Source organism: Rhinopithecus roxellana, chromosome 6 (genome assembly GCF_007565055.1).
Source record: "Rhinopithecus roxellana isolate Shanxi Qingling chromosome 6, ASM756505v1, whole genome shotgun sequence".
Lineage (NCBI taxonomy): Eukaryota > Metazoa > Chordata > Mammalia > Primates > Cercopithecidae > Rhinopithecus > Rhinopithecus roxellana.
Window position 1 is genome coordinate 4059005 of NC_044554.1, and position 20722 is coordinate 4079726.

Below are 20722 nucleotides of genomic sequence, written 5' to 3' on the forward strand. Positions count from 1 at the left end.
GAGTAGCTGGGATTACAGGCACACGCCACCACGCCTGGCTAATTTTTGTATTTTTAGTAGAGACAGGATTTCACCATGTTGGCCAGGCTGGTCTCGAACTCCTGACCTCAGGTGATCCACCCGCCTCAGCCTCCCAAAGTGCTGGAATTATAGGCGTGAGCCACTGCGTCTGGTCTACAATCGCCTCATTCTTTATGAAATATATTTGACTGGCTGAATATTTATATTTATATTCTCCCAAGATGCTTGGTACTTTAGCTAAGACTTTGTCAAGGCAGCTAAATTTTTAATTTTTTGCTTTATTTTTAATTAAAATTAAAAGATTTTAAGACTGAGAAGCATGTGAAAGCGGGAACGATGAGTTTCTTTGTAGACTGTGCTCTTTTCTCCTTGATCTAGATGCTCCTAAATCCAACAGAATTCCTAAATCTAGATGCTCGGGCAAACTGTAACGGTCTGGCCACCTGCATGCCTCACCCTCAGACACCAAGAGGTGGGCATGGCAGGCTCGACGGGGAGTAGGATCTTCGGGAGTCCTCCCCTCCCAGATGAAGCATCATTTTTACCACACGGAATGATGCTGGAGACCCTTTACGTTGCTATAACCCCAACAATACACCCTCAGGTAAATGGCTTAAAGCTAAGAGGAGTCACATACATGAGCTCATTTGCATCCACACTGAAACCCGTCTAATACCAGCACGATCTATCTCCCTGGATTGGCTGGCGACAGTGCTGGGTGCTCTGCGGTTTTCAGCTGCTGCTGTCTGGTTTGGGAGCATGGTTGTTGGGGATGAGGTGGAGACCTGCAGCTCACAGCAGCTTCTGCTGCTGTCCTGCCCTTTAACAGGAATCGAGGGCACCACGGGAGGGGCTGAGGACTTCGCTCACAAATATTATTAGTCTTGGGACAGTTTTGGCTTTGACTTTTGTATTTTCTCTTTTTATTTTATTTCTTCTTTGCCTCGGTAAGTTTTTACCTGATTTTGGTAACAAGTGGATAGGAAGCAGAGGACCCTGGAGTCGGGACGCCACACCCGGGACGCCAGACCCTTTGGCATCACAGAGCGGTCATCCGTCTGGGTGAAAGCCACGTCTTCCAGTCTCTCCACGCCAACTTTACGTACGAGGCCATTCAACCCACCTTGGAGAAACTGCTGATCACAAAAGTCTGGATTAAGGAAACAGCTGCATGTTCTGACAAAAGCTTCAAAAAACAGCTCCAAACAGATGCCGTCAAGTGCCTCCCGTTCACTCCCCGGCCACCAGGGTGGCTGACTTCAGCGGCTGTGCATAGGTTTGGCGGTCCTGACCTTTCCTTCTACCACCACTTACTGGGGCGCTGCACGGTTCAGTGGGTTATGGGATTATTTTAGCCAGAAAGTGCTAAAAATATTAACAGTAGATTTTATTGCTGTCTCTAAGCCCAGAAGAACGCAAATTACCATTTGTCAAATGTTATTTGAGTAGAAATGTTTTTGGCATGGGAGTGTAGGGGGAAGAAAGTGACCTTGAACTTTTGGTACAACCTGATTTTATCTTTTAAAATTGTGTACTTGCGAAGTCTTTGATATGTCATTTAGAAGGCTGTGAGACTGAATGTTAACTGTTGAACAAGAAAAACTCTCCACTCTGCCTTAAAACTAATTATTTTATTCCACCGATGGGACCATGTAAGCACTCAGGCCCCTCACCCTTCAAGTCGATTTTAGCCTTGATTAACCTGAACATAATTAAAATAAGACTCACTAATTAACGCCACTAGGTGGCCATGGGGATGTGGGGATTTGGGGGTGCATGTGTGGGTGGGTGACTTCGTTTGTGTGCATGTGTGTATGCATGTGTATGTATGCATGTGTGAGTGCACATGTGAGTGGGTGACTGCATGTATGTGCATGGGTGCGTGTGCGTGTGTGCATGTGTGTGAATGTGCATGTGTGTGGGTGTGCGTGTGTGTGCATGTGTATGCGTGTGTGTGTGCAGGCATGTGAGTGTGCACATGAAGGTGGGTGACTGCATGTGTGTGTGCGTGTGCACATGCGAGTGTACATGTGTGAATGGGTTACTTCATGTCTGTGTGTGTACTTGTCTGTGTGTGCCTATGTGGGTGGATGACTGCGTGTATGTGCATGTGTGCATGTGTGTGTGCGTGTGTGAGTGTGCGTGTGTGTGCATGCGTGTGTGTGCGTGCCTCGGGTGGGAGTGGAGTGGGTCACTTGCGCACAGTCCTGTTTTCTTTTATAGACGCGCCCTCCTGTGGCCACTAAAAATATTGCACTGTAAAATGCCATTTCCGCCCTGCAATCTGTTTCTGTCGCTGTTCTTCTGCATAAAGCATTTGGAGTCTCATGTGAATAAATAAAAGTTCCCACGAAGCTACACATACATATGAAATTTTTTCATAAAATATTTGATTTGGGGTTTTAAAAGTTGGGATGCCTCGGTACTGATGAACAGGCGCACCTTCTGAACTGAATTTCTAAAGCGGGGCGCCTGCATGCCCAGGGGCTCAGGGGCTCCTTGCACCGCCAGGACAGAGCCCAAGTGGAGGAAGGTGTGGGCAGGGCTGGCTCCGTCACGAGGCTCAGGATGAACACTCCTTCCTGCCTGTCCCAGCTTCTGGCAGTTCTAGGCGTCCCTGGGCTTGTGGCCACACTCCCATCTCTGCCTCTGTCTCCACGTGTCCTCTCTATCTGGGTCTCAAGTCTCCCTCCCCCTTCTCCTCTAAGGACGGCTGTCGTTGGGTTTCGCTGGCATTCTCAGTCCAGGATGACCTCCTCTCCAGGCCTTAACTTGTTACATCTGCAAAGATGACCTCCCGGGCAGGCATGCTCACGGGTTCCAAGGGTCAGCAGGTGGATGTGTCTTCAGGGACCACCATTCTCCTGCACAGGACTTGGGGATCTCAGGGGGGCTGGAGGGTGTGGGTGTCCATGTTGCTGGAGTGTACAGTTGAATGAGGCAGGCAGGCCAGACTGGGCCATTCGCACTCTCTGTGTGGGTGATGGGCTGCGAGACGCATATGTGGCTGACTGAAAGTGAGGTCCTTGGCCCAAGGACCTGTCCCTGCAAACTCGGACAGCTATGACCGTAGAGCTTCTCTGCAGAGCAGCCCTGTCCCTCCAGCAGCCTCTTCGAGGGCTCAGGGCTGTGGGGTCCGGTTTTCTCTCCTCACCTCACACCTGCCATGGATATCTGCTGTGCCTGACAGGTAACAATGAGGTCAGCCTGCCCTGGAGAGGATGGAGCAGCCAGTAGCAGGAATCACCAAGATGCAGGGAGCGCTGGGAGCTGAGTGGGTCATGGTCTGCCCTTTGGAGATTCATGGGCTGCTCTCTCCCCACTTTGCACTGGCTCGTGGCTCTGGGGGTTCAGAGCTGTCTGCTTCCCAAGGCCTGGTTCCAGGGGGATGAGGGACAAGAAGAAATGGACACAGCTATGTCCCAACCACAACAAAACCACTCCAGGGCAGATGCACACCTGAGGTCCCACGGCCTCTTGGAGCCAAAGAGGGCCAAAAGGGAACAGGTGATCCCATCAGGTGACAGGTGACCTCAGGTGACAGGCGGCCCATCAGTGACAGGTAATCTTGTCGGGTGACAGGTGACCCATCAGGTGTAGGTGATCTTGGGTGACAGGTGACCCTCCATGTGGCAAGAAAGATAGACGTTGGCAGTCCCACAGCAGCTACCCCTTCCTTGTGGGAAGGCCTCTGTCCCGTGGTGGGCAGGTCTATGCAGACCCACCCCAAAGGCCAAGAGAGCTGAGAGGTCAAAGAGAGAGGCTGACAGACCCAGCTCCTCAGACAAACCCTTCACAGGGACTTGGGAAAGGAAGCAATGTCTCCAGTGGCCACACGACGGTGGCGCTCGCACTGGCTCCAGGAAGTGTCTTTTGTGCACACATGTTTAAGGTGGGACACATGCAGCTGGCCGCGTCTGACTCTCTTGGGAAACTTGTGACCGCTGGGGAGTATGACAGGCATCCTTCCCGGGGTGTCTGTGCTACAGGAACACCTCGGTATGTAGGCACCCGAAGTCGGTCATGGCAATGGTCTTGCTTCAAGACAGAGTCCTGTGGGCCGTGCAGCAGCCTCGCTGCCCCCAGGCTTGAGCTCTGTCACACTTAGCCGAGCTCTGGGGACCGGTTCTCTCTGTCCATTGGCTGTGTTTCCGCCACAGCAGGAGGGGGCGCTCCCGGGGCGTGGCTGCCACCATTCAGCATGGACAGTGGTCCTAGGGTGAGCCCATCACTGGCCACCGTGGCTTACTCCACAGGCAGCACAAGGGGTGAGGTGTGGGGAAGAAGCCGGCCATTCCCATCCAGGCCAGCTTCGCCTCTTCCTGATGCATGCAGAATTCTCCCTCCCACAAATTCACCTCCAACCCACAAGCCCACACCAGGCTCAGGCCACTCTCGACCAGACAGCCTGCCCACCTTGACCCGCTGACACCCACTCAGGAAGCTCCCTGATCCTTCCTTCCATCCTGGGAAGGTCCAAGCTGAACATGTTCAGCATGTGGTCCTCCCCTCCACTGGCCTGTGGGGGGCTGACAAGGGTGGGTTGGAGGTGATTGATTCTGCCTTTCCCCTCTTCAGGGCAGGATGACAATGTATAGAGCTCTCTGTCCCCAACATTCCAGCATGTACTGGACACATCAATGAATGAATGGGATAGACAGGCAGATGGGCAGACAGATGAACAGATGGATGAAGGATGGAGGAATAGATGAACAAATGGATAGACAGATGGACAGATGGATGGGTAAGTGGATGGATAGGTTGATGGGTGAGTGGGTGGATGGATGGGTGGATTGGTGGGTGGGTGGATGGATGGGTGTATAGGTGAGTGGGTGGATGGGTGGGTGGGTGGATGGATGCATGTATGGATGGACAGATGGATGAACAGACAGATGGACAGGTGGATAGATGGATGTATGAACTGATTGATGGACAGATGGACAAATGGATGGGTGGATGGGTTGAAAGGTGGACGAGTGGATGAGCGGACAGGTGGGTGGGTGGTTGGATGGACGATGAATGAACAGACAGATGGACAAGTGAATAGATGGATGGATGAACAGATGGACAAATGGATGGGAGGATTGGTGGATGGGTGGGTGGGTGAGTGGATGAATGGGTGGATGGATGGACAGATGAACAGACAGATGGACAGGTGGATAGATGGATGAACTGATGGACGAACAGAGACAAATGGATGGGTGGATGGGTGGATGGGTGGGTGGGTGAGTGGATAGACGGATGGATGGGTTGGCGGATGGATGGGTGGGTGGATGGATAGATGTGAATGGATGGATGGATGAATGGATGGATGGGTGGACGGGTGGGTGGATGAATGGGTGGATGGATGGGTGGATGGATGAACAGATGGACGAACAGACAGATGGACAGGCAGATAGATGGATGGATGAACTGATGGACAGACAGAGGGACAAATGGATGGATGGATGAATGGATGGATGGATGAATGGATGGATGGATGGATGGATGGATGGATGGATGGATGGACGGATGGATGGATAGATGGGTGGATGGGAGGATGGGTGGGTGGGTGAGTGGATGGATGGGTGAATGGGAGGATGGGTGGGTGGATAGGAGGATGGATGGGTGGGTGGGTGGGTGGGTGGACGGATGGATGGATGGGTGGGTGGGTGGGTGGATGGATGGATGGATGGATGGATGGACAGGTGAATGAACAAATGACCAAACTTATATTTACACACTGCCCTTAGGCCAGGTCTGTTTGTGTGTAACCAGGCCAAACAGGAATATGATTTTCTGGGGGAGTCCCCTGAGGGGTCATGACAACATGAGCATGTTTAGTCAGCTTCCTCTACCCGGTACAAGCTCCCCAAGCTCCACAGCAGGTCCACCGTCCATATTTGCTGTGATCACCGTGTGGGACAGGGGTTACCCCCACTCCCAAAACTTGGACCCTAAGGCTCGGTCTTCCCCGAGGAGAGGTCCTGGGAGCTGGAGAAGCCTGGTCCACTGCCCACGGTGCCTCCGCCCAGCCATGCACCCCCAGGAAGCTGGCAGCAGGCCAGCCACATCCATCCTGGGAAGGTCCAAGCTGAGCATCTTCAGCATGTGGTCCTCCCCTCGCCCTGTCTAATTCACTGTAATATCACATAAGCAGCCTGTTGAGTTGGCAGCTGCATGAAGTTTTAACTAAGCTGAGAACAGGGCTGAGTCAGCCACAATTTAAGCTCTGGCCACAGCGTGCCAAGCAGCCTGGGCTGCAGGATCCATGAGCCCAGATGCTCAGAAGCTCACCCTGCTCAGTGTCCTCAAATGAAACAGAGGCCCCTCCTTTACAGGGCCAATGGCAGTGAACTCAGAAAAAGCCCGAGGAAGGGCAGCTTCTGCTGGTCATCTGGAAACTGAGCCTGTGGTTCTGTGAGCCTGAGGAGACTCTGGGAGCTGGGAGCTCTTCCCAAAGGGTTTGGACGTCTCTGGGCCCTGACAGCAAACAGAACTCCCCGTCCCAGCACTGACAGCCACGCTTCCGCTGTTGTTATGGGGTGCGCCGTGCCCCTCGTCATGGCCCCCAGCTCTCACACAAGCTAGACCTTGATCAGCACCCCAGAATTACTCCATGAGCTTTGGAAGCCTGTGAGATACCCGCACGCCTCACAATCACCAGTATTGTCATCCCTGTGGGCAGATCTCCCAGTGAGACTCAGGGATGTCCTGGGATGTCCCTCCCAGGTGCAGAGAGCACCCAGGGAACCTGGTCCCCGCCAGCTGTGGCCACTTCAGGCCCCAGCAATCCAGGTCCCTCCAGAGGGGTCCCCGGGGGCAGAGCCTTGCCCGCAGGGTCCGAGGTGTTTCCCTCTGTGGACTGGAGGTGAGATCGCCCACAGGCTCCCTCGGTGAGACATGCACCAGGCCCACGTTGGGACTGGGGGAAGCCTGAAACACAGGCTGGGCTCCCCGGTTGGACCCCATGGGCAGAGAGGGAAGCGTCCCCACATTGCGTCCTGCCCCAAGGCCCAGTAGGAATAGTTCAGGTCTCCTCAGCAGACTCTGGCCCAAGGAACTTGGAGAAGACCTGGCCACCAGACCCCATCAAGACGTCCCAGCCTCGTCTTTGGGGGCCCAGCAGGTGCAGCCCTGCCTCACACGCCTGGTGTGAGCTGCCTTCACCAAGGAGAAGGCTACGGGCTTCAGTGGACCCGGCACCTCACAGAGACCGCAGAGGTGCAGAGAGGGAGCCCCTCCAGCCCTCACTCCCAGCCACAGCCACCGACACCGTCCTCCCAGGATAGCCCATCCCAGCACCACAGCCCCACTGGGCACCCAGTCCCCAGGGGTGCAGGAGCCTGGCCCTGACTCCGTGCAGGTCACTGCCGCCACATCCCAGCTCCCACAAGGCTCCCACAAGGCTCCCACGCGGCTCCCAGGCCATCCTGTGTCATGGAGGCTGCTGGGTGCCTGGGCCTCTCCTGCCCTGGGTGGCACAGTGCTTTGCCCCTCCTCCCTCCTCAACTGGGGGTCAGTCCCCAGCGTAGCCGCCCGCCCCTCACAGCTCCCCTCACAGGGCCCCTCCAGCCTGATGCCCCCTGTGCTGAGCCCAGGGCTCTGGGATGGCCTCTTTGTCCCTCCTCCCTCTGCTGGGGACACCCCTCCATAGCCCCTGATATGAACACCCACGCATCTGTGCCCGGGATGGACCCTGACCACTCACTCTGCCCAGCCGGGTCCTGGCCCCCCACACCTCAGCAGCCCCTGGGGGTCCCCAGGCCCCCTTCCCTGGCAGGGAGCCAGTCAGGGCACCCCGGGCCTCGGCAAAGATGCCAGGTCGTTCACGGCCAGACCCTGACAGAGATCCGGGACAGGTCCACCCAGGTGGGTCCCTACAGCAAACTGCACCACACGTGGTGGCTCCCCTAGAGGAAAAGGATGACTCGATTTTTTAAAGGTGTGTTTTCTGGCCGGGCGCGGTGGCTCACACCTGTAATCCCAGCACTTTAGGAGGAAAAGGCAGGTGGATCACTTGAGGTCAGGAGTTCAAGACCAGCCTGGCCAACATGGTGAAACCCCGTCTCTACTAAAATAAAAAATTCGTCGGGCGTGGTGATGCACGCCTGTAGTCCCAGCTACTCAGGAGGCTGAGACATAAGAATCCCCTGAACCTGGGAGGCGGAGATTGCAGTGAGCTGAGATCGCATAACTGCACTCCAGCCTGGGCAACAGAACGAGACCGTCAAAAAAAAAATTGTTTTCCACTGCAAGTTTGAATGTGGGTCAAAACACCTCTTAAAATCCTCCATTATGATCGTTATTTACTCAAATGCCACACAAGGCCAGAGGAAGTGGTGCGTTCCCCCGGAGACCCCCATCAGTAAGCTCGAGATGTGCAGTGAGGCGGCCTGGTGCCCGTGAGCCACAGGGAGCCCTGGAGCACTGCGCTGGCCAGCTCTGCACCCCCATCCTGTGTGAGTCCCCCACAAGTGCCTGCATGACTGTGTGAGCCCCAGGGAGACACGTCCCTGCTGGGCCAGGGAACGAGGGTGGCGGGGGCCCAGGGATCTCATGGCCACCCCAACCCCCCATCTGCCACTGTGCGACCTGGACGCCAGGCACCAGTCATGGAAGCCAGTGCAGACGTGAAGGCAAGAGGACCCCCAGGAGCTCGTCCAGTCACAGCCTCGGAGCCAGGCAGAGGGGGAACGAACACAGTTGCTTCCAAGACTGTGCCCCAGCTTGACTTCTGGTGGGCACTGCCCAGTTCAGTGCCAGACTCCTGGGACCTGTGCTGCTCTTACGGGGTCCAGGCCACGGCACCATCCTTCCCACCACATCCAGGAGGCTCTGCCCTTGATGGGCCCTGAGGGATGAAGACCGGTCCTCACTGCCAGCCAGTACACCCAGGACAGTACACCCAGGCAGGGCCTGAGAGCAGGGAGCCCTCTGCCCTCTGCCTCTGCTTCCTCGCTCTCCTTCCTTCCCCAGCCGCATTCTTGGGCTGTGTCCATCTGCTCCAGGTGATGGACCTGGCCTCCCTGTCCCTGCTCGCCGCCAGCTGGGAGGGGTTGCCGGGTCCCAAGGCAGCTCCTGGACCCCTTCCCTACGGAGAGGTTTGTCCCCACCACCCACCTCCTCCTCTCGGGCCAACCTTGACCGTTGCCTGTGGCCCCAACGTTCTTGGTCAGGAGAACCCGGAGGTGAAGGAACCCTGGTGTGGCAGAGGTCGTGCCCAGGGGAGCTGCATGGAGGAGCGGGCCATGGGCAGCCAGACGGGCACCGGGCTCCCACCGCGAAGAAGGCGACGGAAGCCTGTCCCTGCACTCTCGGTTCTGTCATCCATTGCTCTGTCTGGGGGCTGTTAGTTACACAACTCTCGGCTAAGCCTCATCTTTTTATTTTTTAATAATTTTGTATTGTGGTAAAATACACGTAACAGGAAATGTACCACTTTTCCCATTCCTAAGTGCACAGTTAGTTATGCGGCATGAAGAGCTGCTTGGTGTCCGTCACCATCACCCATCTCCAGAACTTCCCATTCCTTAAACTGAAACTGTCCCCAGTAAACCAACTCCCCAGCCCCTGGCACTCCCCATTCTACTTTCTGCCTCAAGGAATCTGGCGGCCGTGGGACTCCCTGTGAGTGCAAGGACAGAGCACCCATCCTTTTCTGATCGGCGGGTCCCACCTGTGTAATGCCCACAGGGCTGGTCCACAGGCAGCGAGTCAGAGCCCATCCTCTGGAGAGCTGAACGCAGCCCCACTGCGCAGGGAGCACGTCCGTCTCGCCGACTGCACATGGGATCCACTCCCTCCCCAGCTGCTGCGGCCAGTGCCGCTGTGAGCACGGGAGCGCAAACATCTGGCTGAGTTGAGCCTCACTCATCATAGCCTATATATTCCCCAAAATAAGAACGAAAAAAAGTATTACTACGAAAAAGAAAGCGGAAAGTGAGCCAGCACTCACCCAGCCCGACCTACCCTCACCCGGGCTCTGCCCATGCCCCCTACCTCTGTGCACCAGATGGGAGCAGCCCTGGGAAGCCCTGGCCCCACAGTGTCTGTGGATAGGCCCCAGGACACTGTACCCAGGTGAGCCCAACAGGGGTGAGTCCTCTGCCCCGGGACACTGCACCCAGGCAGGGCCCAGATGGGGGAGCCCTCTGCTCCGGACAGTACACCCAGGCAGGGCCTGAGAGCAGGGAGCCCTCTGCCCTCTGCCTCTGCTTCCTGCCTGATCCATGTGAGCGCAGGGAGAAGCACAGTGGCTCGGAACAGGGAGAGGGCACCTCTCAGGGAGAGGGCAGAAGCAGGAGAGTGGCAGACGCCACATGCTGCTCCCAAACAAGCAGGTGGAGGGGCCGGGGCTCTGCAGGTCTGGGTGTCCGGAAGTCACCTGCCAGCCAGGCTCTCCCCGCAGCACCCTCGAGGGAGGCCTAGAGGTGAAGCAGGCTGGACCCCACAGCAGAGATGGACACAGTACTAACTGGGCTGCCTCAGACCCACGCGCCGGTCAGCCAGGGCCCTCTGGGCTACCTCAGACCCACGCACCGGTCAGCCAGGGCCCTCTGGGCTCACAGGGGGCTCCATGCTTGAGTCTACTTCACAGGCAACAGGAGTGGCCTTCGCCCCTCTTTTCTGCAAAGCCCACTGCTCTTCACTGCCTCCCCCTGCTCAGGACCAGCAGGTGCTTGGGCCAGTCTAGGGCAGAGAGGTTCCTGGGCTGTCTGGGTGAGCGCTGCCCCTGTGTGGGTGGAGCCTGAGCTCAGGGCGCTCAGGTAAGGGTGGAACCCAGGTGCACCCTCCCCCAGCTCAGGGCAGGGTCTCAGGACAGACTGCTGACCTGGGGCCCCCCGTACACCCACTAGCCCCTCCTACCCCAGGCTCTTCCCTCCACCCTCCAGGAGGAAAGGCCCCAGGGTTGCTGACACTCTCCTCTGCCTCCAGCCTCAGGGTTTCTGGGGTGGACCCAGATACCCGCCTCATTAGGAGGCAGCATTGTGGAGAGAAGTGGAGAACAGGCATCAGTGTGGCTCTTGTTTGTTTGTTTTAAAGACAAGGCTCACGGTGTCTCCCACGCTGGAGTGCGGTGGCATGGGTGCGACTCACTGCAGCCTCGAACTCCTGGTCTCAGGGGATCCTCCCGCAGTGTTGGGATGACAAGCATGAGCCACCTCTCCCAGCCTAGGCGTGGATCTGAAGCTGCAGGTCAGGTCTCTCTTCTCCCTGAATTTGGGTTTTGTAAACCAGGCACCACCTGCCCAGCTCTGGGAGGCAGACCTGGCCCCTGCCTGCTTCCTGCCCAGCTGAACAGCAGGCTGGGCTGCACCTCCCCTGGCTGGGGGTTCTGGCCCTGGGTTTTGCACCTACACAGCACAGCAGTGACAGTGGCAGCGCCCCGAAGCAGGGCTCCTCCTGTGTCATCCAGCAGGCCACACCTTACATGCAGCACCCCGCTCTGTCCTCTCCTGAGAAGAAATGAAGTCAGCACAGGGAGAAACCCAGGACTGCCCGGGGACCGCAAGGGCCTGCTCTTGAGGAGTCCCCGGGGCGTCAGCGCCCCCTGGCCTGGGCACAGAACAGCAGCACCTCACCGGGAACACTCAAACCCCAGCGACGAGTGACCCAAGGCACCCAAACTCGGGAAGTTTATCTTTCCTGGGGTGCTCCCATCCTCTAATAACATCCCAGAATCCCACAGGTGCTCACCCACCCCAACTCTCCCCACGCCTGCGTGCCAGGACAGCGTCTAGAGCCCAGCCCCTTGGTGCCCTCGCCCTCTGAGATGCCCAAGAGCCCTGCAGCCGCGTGAGTGGCCTCGTCAGGACGCACAGGGCCCCCGCACAGTGACGCAGCACCCGCACGGCTGAGGCCTCCCGCCGGCGCCAGGCCATGTCCACGCCTCGCTTGCCAAGAGCCACGGCTGAGGCCTCCCGCCGGCGCCAGGCCACGTCCACGCCTCGCTTGCCAAGAGCCACGGCTGAGGCCTCCCGCCGGCGCCAGGCCACGTCCACGCCTCGCTTGCCAAGAGCCACGGCTGAGGCCCTTCCTTCCTCGGTGCAACCGAAGGGCTCGCCTGGGAGAGTTCCAGATGCAATAGAAAGCTGCTTTGCCAAATAAAAAAAACTGTCAGAAACCTCTAAAATATGAATCTAGGGACGCCTTCCAGGCACCCTGCTCTGTCCACAGCCAGTGTGGGCCGCAGGGAAGCTACCCCTGACCAGCCCCCTGCAGAGTGCGGAAGTCCGGGGGGTGGAGGGCAGGGCCCCTCCTAAGGACCAGGGCAGGCAGGGGGAGGAGTGTGTGGGGAGGAGCTCGCAGGGAGGAGCCCATGGGGATGAGAGCTCATGGGGAGGAAGACTGCTGGGGATGAGAGTTCGTGGGGAGGACCAGTGTGGGTGGGGAGGACCTCATGGGAAGGAGCACTGCTAGGGATGAGGGCTCGTGGAGAGGATGAGTGCGGGTGGGGAGGACCTCGTAGGGAGGAGCACTGCTGGGGATGAGAGTTTGTGGGGAGGATCAGTGTGGGTGGGGAGGACCTTGTGGGGAGGATGTGGGTGGGGAGGACCTCCTAGGGAGGATGAGTGTGGTGGGGAGGACTTCGTGGGGAGGATGAGTGTGGGTGGGGAGGACCTCGTGGGGAGGAGCACTGCTGGGGATGAGGGATCGTGGGGAGGATGAGCGTGGGGGGAGGATCTCGTGGGGAGGAGCACTGCTGGGGATGAGGGGTCATGGGGAGGATGAGTGTGGGTGGGGAGGACCTTGTGGGGAGGAGCACTGATGGGGATGAGGGATCGTGGGGAGGATGAGTGTGGGTGGGGAGGAGCTTGCAGGGATGAGCGCTCATCTGACCTTTAACATGGCCATCCCACTTCTGGGAATCCGCCCCAAAGACAACAGACAAGTCCAGGAAGGGACCCTATAGGAACGAGAATCTCCCCAGAAGCAGCAAAAAAATAAATAGGATTTCAGCCACAGGAAGTTAGCCACAGGAAGTCAGCCCACAGGAAGTCAGCCACAGGAAGTCAGCCCGCAGGAGTAAGAACGGCATTTGGCTGTGATCAATTCATCTCAATACAAAAGAATTCTGTGCCACGAAAATATTCATGGAGGTCTCTGTTTCCTTATGTGAAGTCTTTCCCAGCATCTAGTTGGGCAAAGGCACAGACTGGTGTGTGTTTACCAAGACAAGGTCTCCGGGTGGTAAGGATCATTTATGTTTCCATATCTGCATTTCTGTTTTTTCTACCAATGATCATGTGTTCCCTGTGTTTTGATTTTACTCCCAACATTTAGAAATAAAATATTTAAAGTCAATAAAGTGAGTGCCTCTTCTCCGAGCGGACGGTGACCTGCTCCTTCGACTGCTCCCTGGTGGCGTGGCTTTCTTTTGGGGCTTCGCCCTCAGTGCGCTCCAGTTAATTAATACTTTTGATATGGGGTAGAAGGTGCATTTCAGTATAACCCAATGTCCACTCAATAAGGGAATACTTTTTTTTTTTTAGATAGGATCTCACTCTGTTGCCCAGGCTGGAGCACAGTGTCGTGATCAGGCTGGGTGTACTCGATCCTCCCACCTCAGCCTCCGAGTAGCTGGGGCTACAGGCATGTGCCACCACACCCAGCTAACTTTTTTATGGTTTTTTTTTTGTAGAAACACGGTCTCACTCAGTTGCCCAGGCTGGTCTGGAACTCCTGGGCTCAAGGGATCCTCCGGCCTCAGCCAGAGGCTGGGATGACAGGCATGAGCCACCGTGCTGGACTTGGGAAGGCTTCTTTTCAGAAGACAGCAAGCTGATAAGGGCAGGATGAGTAACAGGATGAGGAGGCCGGCGTTCTGCAGCCACTCACGAATGGTACTCCAGGCCCCAGATGCCACTGGACAGCAAGGCAGTGGGAGATGAAGCTACCAGTCTCGGAGAGTGGAAGGGCCAGCACAGAGGCGAGAGACCCTCCACACCCTGGAGGAGCATGGCCCCAGCACCTCTACGGTGACTGCACTCAGCATCTCCAGCAGGACCGCCAGGTGCACACGGGGCTCCCGCCACACCGGAGGAGGGGCCCGCATCTCCTGCCCCACGCACGGGTTGTGCTGGGCCGAGATGTGTGACTGCAGGTCCTCTGGCCTCTAGGCCCGATGCGTCTCAGATCACAGGAGGTAGAAGATCCAGGTGAGCAGCTCCGGGAGGGCAGGGGCAGGTCCAGAACGCGGCAGTGAGGCGCACAGCCTTCCAGACGCCCAGGAAGGAAAAGCAAAGGCAAGAGTGAAGGATTGCTTCGTGTTTATTTAAATATTATCTAATTAAATTATAAATTAAAAGTAATTTTTGTTTATGTTTAATGTATTGAAATGGAAGCTAAAAAACAAATGGAAATGAAAGCCCGCTGGGGAGAGGGGCAGGCACGGAAGCCAGACTCCCCTGAGGGCGCCTTATTTGTGAATTTTGCTTTGGAACCATGAACACGTTTACAGCAAACATTTTTTAAATCCTAGACACTGAAAGTAAAAGGAAATAAATGAAGCTAAGGGTCTACCGAGTTGTTGACTTAGCCACACCAAGAGGGATTATCTCAAGATTTACGCATCCCAGTGTCATGGCCTAAGAAAAACGATGGGGTCGGGCGCGGAGGCTCACCCCTGTAATCCCAGCACTGGGAGGCCGAGGCGCGTGGATCACCTGAGGTCAGGAGTTCGAGACCAGCCTGGCTAACATGGCAAAATTCTGTTTCTAGTGAAAATACAAAAATTAGCTGGGCATGGTGGTGCATGCCTGTAATCCCAGCTTCTCAGGAGGCTAAGACAGGAGAATCGCTTGAACCAGGAGGCGGAGGTTGCAGTGAGCCAAGATCGCACCACTCTACTTTAGCCTGGGCGGCAGAGTGAGACTCTGTCTAAAAAAAAAAGAAACAAAGGAAGGAAGGAAGGGAGGAAGGGAGGAAGGAAGGGAGGAAGGGAGGGGATTGAAGAGCTCTGAATGTTTTTTATTTTTTTAATTTTTTAATTATATTATTATTTTCTATATATCAAATAAGTATGTTATGTATTAAGAACTAAAAATTGGCTGGGCACAGTGGCTCACGCCTGTAATCCCAACACTTTAGGATGCCAAGGCAGGTGGATCACGAGGTCAGGAGATCAAGACCATCCTGGCTAACATAGTGAAACCGGCTCTATTAAAAAATACAAAAAAATTAGCCGAGCATGGCAGCGGGCGCCTGTAGTCCCAGCTACTTGGGAGGCTGAGGCAGAAGAATGGCATGAACCCAGAAGGTGGAGCTTGCAGTGAGCTGAGATCGCGCCACTGCACTCCAGCCTGGGCAACAGAGCAAGACTCCATCTCAAAAAAAAAAAAAAAAAAAAAAAAAGAACTAAAAATCTGGCTGGATGTGGTGGGCTCACGCCTGTAATTCCAACACTGTGGGAGGCTGAGGCAGGTGGATCACCTAAGACCAGGAGTTTGAGACCAGCCTGGCCGATATGGTAAAATCCCATCTGTATTAAAAATACAAAAATGAGACGGGCGTGGTGGTAGGCACTTGTAATCCCAGTTACTCAGGAGGCTGAGGCAGGAGAATCACTAGAACCTGAGAGTTGGAGGCTGCAGTGAGCCGAGATCATGCCACTGCACTCCATCCTGGGTGACAGAGCGAGACCATTTCAAAAAAAAAAAAAAAGAATTCAAATTCTCAGAGTAAAAGAAAAAATCTGATATAAAATCCAAATAGTGAAAACCCTGTAATCCTAAATTTGAACTGGAAATATTAACACAAATCCTTTATATTATATATCCTAATATGAATTTTCTCTTTAAAAAATACTCTCTCCCTCCGTCCACAGAGGCAGCCTCGGGTGTCTCCAGGCAGGACCCAGAGCAGCCGAGGCCCTGAGGCCAGCACAAACTGCAGGCACCGAGGAGTCTGTCTATCGCCCCAAGACGCGGCCATCTGAGCTTCCAAAGGCGATGGCCCCAACCGTGGAACACCACAAGTGCAATCACCGCTTGTGGGCTCACGATGGAACTAGACAAAACCACTGGTCACCTCGGGGTCCTTGGAGGAGCCAGGGAGCCAGCCGGTCGCTCTAGACGCTGGGACTCGAGAAAAATAAGAATGTGTGGGGCCTTTTAAAGCATAAACTGTACTTCTGGGACCCAAGCAGTGGATAAGGGAAAATCCATCTTTACCGAAGAATTCCAGCCAAGAAGCTTGGAGGAAAGGCAGGTCAGATATTGACAGATGAAGTCATGCATAGCCCAGGACTGACTTCAAAACATGATGGGAGCCAGGCGCAGTGGCTCACGCCTGTAATCCCAGCACTTTGGGAGGCGAGGCAGGTGGGTCACTTGAGGTCAGGAGTCCGAGACCAGCCTGGCCAGTATGGTGAAACTCCCGTCTCTACTAAAGATACAAAAATTAGCTGGGCGTGGTGGCGGGCACCTGTAGTCCCAACTACTCCAGAGGCTGAGGCAGGAGAATGGCTTGAACCCGCGAGGCAGAGCTTGCAATGCGCCGAGATCGCGCCACTGCACTCCAGCCTGGGGGACAGAGTGAGACTCCGTCTCAAAAAAAAACAAAAACAAAAAAACATGATGGGGAGGGGGTGCAGATACACAAGAGGGGCAGGCGCTGTGCACCTCTGGGCGGGGGAGAGGGTTCATTTCTACAGTTACCTGTTCCAAACACACAATTTGGACATTAAGATTTTTCATAATAAAAGGTAAAAGCATACAAAGACCTAATACACATGACAACTAAATGCAGTGTGTTGTCTTGACTGAAGTCTAATTTTAAAAAATCACAGGCCAGGGAGACTGATTTGCATAACAATAAAACTCCAGTCTCCTGCAAAAAAACAAAAACAAAAACAAAAAAATGACCGGCCAGGCACAGTGGCTCACACCTGCAATCTCAATACTTTGGGAGGCTGAGGCAGGCAGATTGCTTGAGCTCAGGAGTTTAAGACCAGCCTGGACGATATAGTGAAATCCTGTTTCTATAGAAAACGTAAAAATTAGCCAGGCATGGTGGCACATCTGTAGCCCCAGCGACTTGGGAAGCTGAGGAGGGAGGATTGCTTGAGCCCAGGAGGTCAGGGTACTGTGTGCTATGATTGAACCACCGCACTCCAGCCTGGGTGCCAAAGCGAGACTCTGCCTCAAAAAAGAAAAGAATACAACTAAATAGTTTCTGAAAATGGAATGAGAAGTAGCCGGCATGGGGGAATTACCAGTTTTCTGAGGTGTGATAATGGTGCCACGGCTCTCCCGCCTAGGTGACAGAGGGAGACTCCATCTCAAAAAAAACAAACAAAAACAAAAGCAAATGTGTTTACCGCAGGTGTGGTTTTTCACGTCATGGTCCCCCTTTTCCAGGCCTCTGAACAAAAGAGCAGAGAGCTCTCCCTGGTGACGGCGCCATGTCCTGGTTCTGATCCTGTCTCCAGCTGTGCAACCCACATGAGGGAAGGCACACGGGACCCCACGGGACCCCCAGGTTAGGGTTAGGGTGTGAATGTTTCAGAATGTTCAAATGTATTTACTTATGGAAAGTGGGTTCTGCTGCCCTTCGTGCCCCTGACAAAGGTGAATGGTGTACAGGTTGGCCCTGGGGTTGGCAGTGGGGTGGCCAGGAGGCCACATTGTGGTCCTGACACCCCCAGGACTCCCCACCCCAGTCCCACAACTGCAGTTCCTGCCGCACCATCCACAGCCCCCTGCCTCCCACCCACCACCACCTCACTGCCTTCCCCACCCCCCGCAGGGCCCCCCAGTGCTTGGGACGTCACAAAGGTGATGATGACAGGTGCCGCACTCCCCCTTACCATCATCTCAGCAGCTGCTGAGCATACCCAGGGCCCGGCCTCCCTCCCCACCCCCTCAGCAGATGCTGGCATAAGCAGCCGCGGGCTCTGTCTACACAATGGCACTCCACTCCTGAACACGCCCTAGGGAAATGGGGCTGCTGGGCACAGGGGTCGGGTAGACCCCAGCACCCCTCCTCACCTTAGAAGCAGATACCTACCTGCTGACCAGGCACCTGCCAGGCTCCATGGACACTAGCTCCCTCCTCCTCCTGGAGCTGGGGTCTCTCCCTCTCAGTGACGGGAGGACCCGCCTGTGACACGAGTTGATCTGGCAGCCAGACCGTGTGAAGACGGGGCTCTGGCAGCTTTGCCAAGAGCCTGCCTTGTGTGTGGCCTGGCTTGTCTGGAAGGTGCTCCAGGCTCTGTTGTGTCCCTGCTGAGGAAGCCTGGCCAGCTCCCGGGATGCCCTGAGGGTCAAGCGAGCAGGGTCGAGGGCACAACCGTCACCTCTAAACCTGTCGAACCACCTGCCTCCCTCGCCACAATCTCAGCAGCAGATTCTGGGATCTGAGCAGTTGAGAAGGACTAATCTTGTTTTAAAAACACCCCCCCACCCAACCCCCCTGCAAGGCGATTTACTGCACCGCCTTCCTCAGTCACCAGGAAGGCCGGATGCCAGGCCCTCAGCACTGAGCGCATGTCTGGCCCGTCTTGGTTGCCAGCAGAGCCAGGACGAGCGGACGAGGTTTTCCTCTCGGCACCCTCACTGTTTCCTGCGAAGGCTGTAGGAGTTTCCACCTCAAGTGTGCGTTCCGCCTCATAAGAGGCCGTTTCCACCTCATCTGTGCGCTGGGGTATTAGTTTTTTTTTTTTGAGACAGAGTCTCGCTCTGTCCCCCAGGCTAGAGTGCAGTGGTGCGAACTCGGCTCACTGCAACCTCCACCTCCCGGGTTCAAGCAATTCTCCTGCCTCAGCCTCCCGAGTAGCTGGGATTACAAGCATGCGCCACCACGCCCGGCTAATTTTCTGTATTTTTAGTAGAGATGGGGTTTCACCATGTTGGCCTGGCTAGTCTTGAACTCCTGACCTCAGGTGATCTGCCCACCTCGGCCTCCCAAAGTGCTGGGATTACAGGCATGAGCCACCGCGCCCTGCCGGGGGTATTAGCTTTAAAGTCACGTTTTCACCTTACAGTGAAGAATTTCAGAAGCAACACTTCTGCCCGCAAAACACCACTTTGTCCTTCATAATTGTAATGTTGAAGAATTGCTTTCATTTTTAATCAGTCTTAACAGTGCAACTTACTGGCGCCTACAAAAGACGGTAGGCAAGCTGTATTTAATATGCTTATGTTTTATTCACGTAGGTGGCACTTAAAATACATGATGTGTTTAGGGTTGCATTGTCCACAGAAAGCATCAAATATCACTCCACTCCCCACCAAAACCAACTCCACCCCCCATCAAAACTCTTTGGCAACAGTTGTGTTAAATAACGTCAGAGATCACACTTGTTTCTGGCTCCCAAGCCTGGGTCACTGCTACATGGATTGTGTCAGAAGCTTCGCGGCTTCAACACTGCTAGATTAAAATTGCTGGCATTTTAAAATCACATCACAGCTTTTCACAATGCCCTCAAGTCCAAGAGGACAAAGGAAAAAGGAACATGAACAGCAGATCCTCATGTGAAAGGGAAGGAAAGTCACTGAGAGGGAGCGTGCAGGGAAGAAGTCAAGGCAGCCCTGGAATTCTACTCCGTGCTCAATAAAAACAAAAAGTGAAGCAGCAATACATCATGCAAATGAAATAATGACCGGAAGTGGGCGCATCTAGTTAGAAGTGACTTTCATAAGGAGTCAGTGTTTGCGAACTGAAACATTAGTTCAGCCTCCTTGTGCCGTCTCGGGGTGTTTTGCGCGTGTGTAAATACCGGCCCATTTTCCCCAGCACGGCCCTAACCCATGGACACTAGGGAGGGTGCCGCTGAGCAAAAAATTTTGCTAACAATAATTAGCAAAAATCCGAGAGAAAAAAAATATGGAATCTAGCAAAACCTACACCATATTTGAAGTTGAATTTGGACTACCTGCAGAGGATGCATATTAAAAGAGTAAACAGAAGGAATGATTTTACATCTGAGGTGGTTCACGACAGCCTTCTATTCGTGTGGCGGGATTGCTCTGAGGAGAAGGTGCAGGAGTCAATGTGTCACTTGCGATATTCTCTAAGTTACACTCCACTGAATTACTTTAATTCCAAACACTACGCCGCCACAGGAAACAGCCTCATTTCATGAATGTTACTCAGTTAGCTGTCTGCGCCCCACTGTACTTCTAAAGCTAGAAAGACTCCAGCAGCACGGAGTGGCTGAGTAGCCGAAAAGAATGAAGAGGAAGCACTAGAGGAAAACGCTAGCAGATCGAGCGCTGGAGAGAAGCAGAGAGCCGCGTCCCAAAGGTCTATCCCCGCCACCCGTGCCGTCAGCCCCGTCTCCTGACCCTGCTCTGACTGATCCGTGATCGCATAATCCTGCCGAGCGAGTGTGGCCTCGAGACAGTCCTGACCCAACGCCGCTACCTAGCGCGTGTGCACGACCGCGCGCCGAGCCCGGTGGAGCGCCAGCGTCCGGGGTGCACCGCGCGCCTCAAGTCCGGTCTAGTGATTGCCTTTGGTCGACTTCTTCTTCTTCGACTCCTCTCTCTGCTTCTGCTTCTTCCTCTTGCCACCTTCTTTGAATCCTAAGGAAACACGGCCTGTAAAACACGGTGCGGAACAGCACTGCTTCCCCAGCAAGAGCCAAACATGTTTTCTAAATATCTCCCCATGTTAAGAACAAAAAGCAACAAAATGAAGTCGTCTCTCTTGGCCACACCTGAACCTCAAAACGGGAGCTGACTTTCCAAGGCGCACGTTGAGAACCGCTCACACT

General features: G+C 54.9%; 1 protein-coding gene across 2 annotated transcripts in view; it reads right to left on the reverse strand.

The window, feature by feature from the left end:
• Positions 1–19127: 19127 nt before the first annotated feature.
• LOC104671759 (dnaJ homolog subfamily B member 6) overlaps positions 19128–20722 on the reverse strand; it is an 83184-nt gene continuing 81589 nt past the window's right edge. Inside the window, exon 10 of one of the 2 annotated variants that reach the window (XM_010375377.1) lies at positions 19128–20531. In XM_010375377.1, coding sequence (XP_010373679.1) covers positions 20449–20531 — 83 coding nt within the window. In that variant the 3' untranslated portion in view covers positions 19128–20448. Of the gene's footprint in view, positions 20547–20722 lie in introns of both variants that reach the window. The other variant, XM_010375376.1, reaches the window with a different exon arrangement.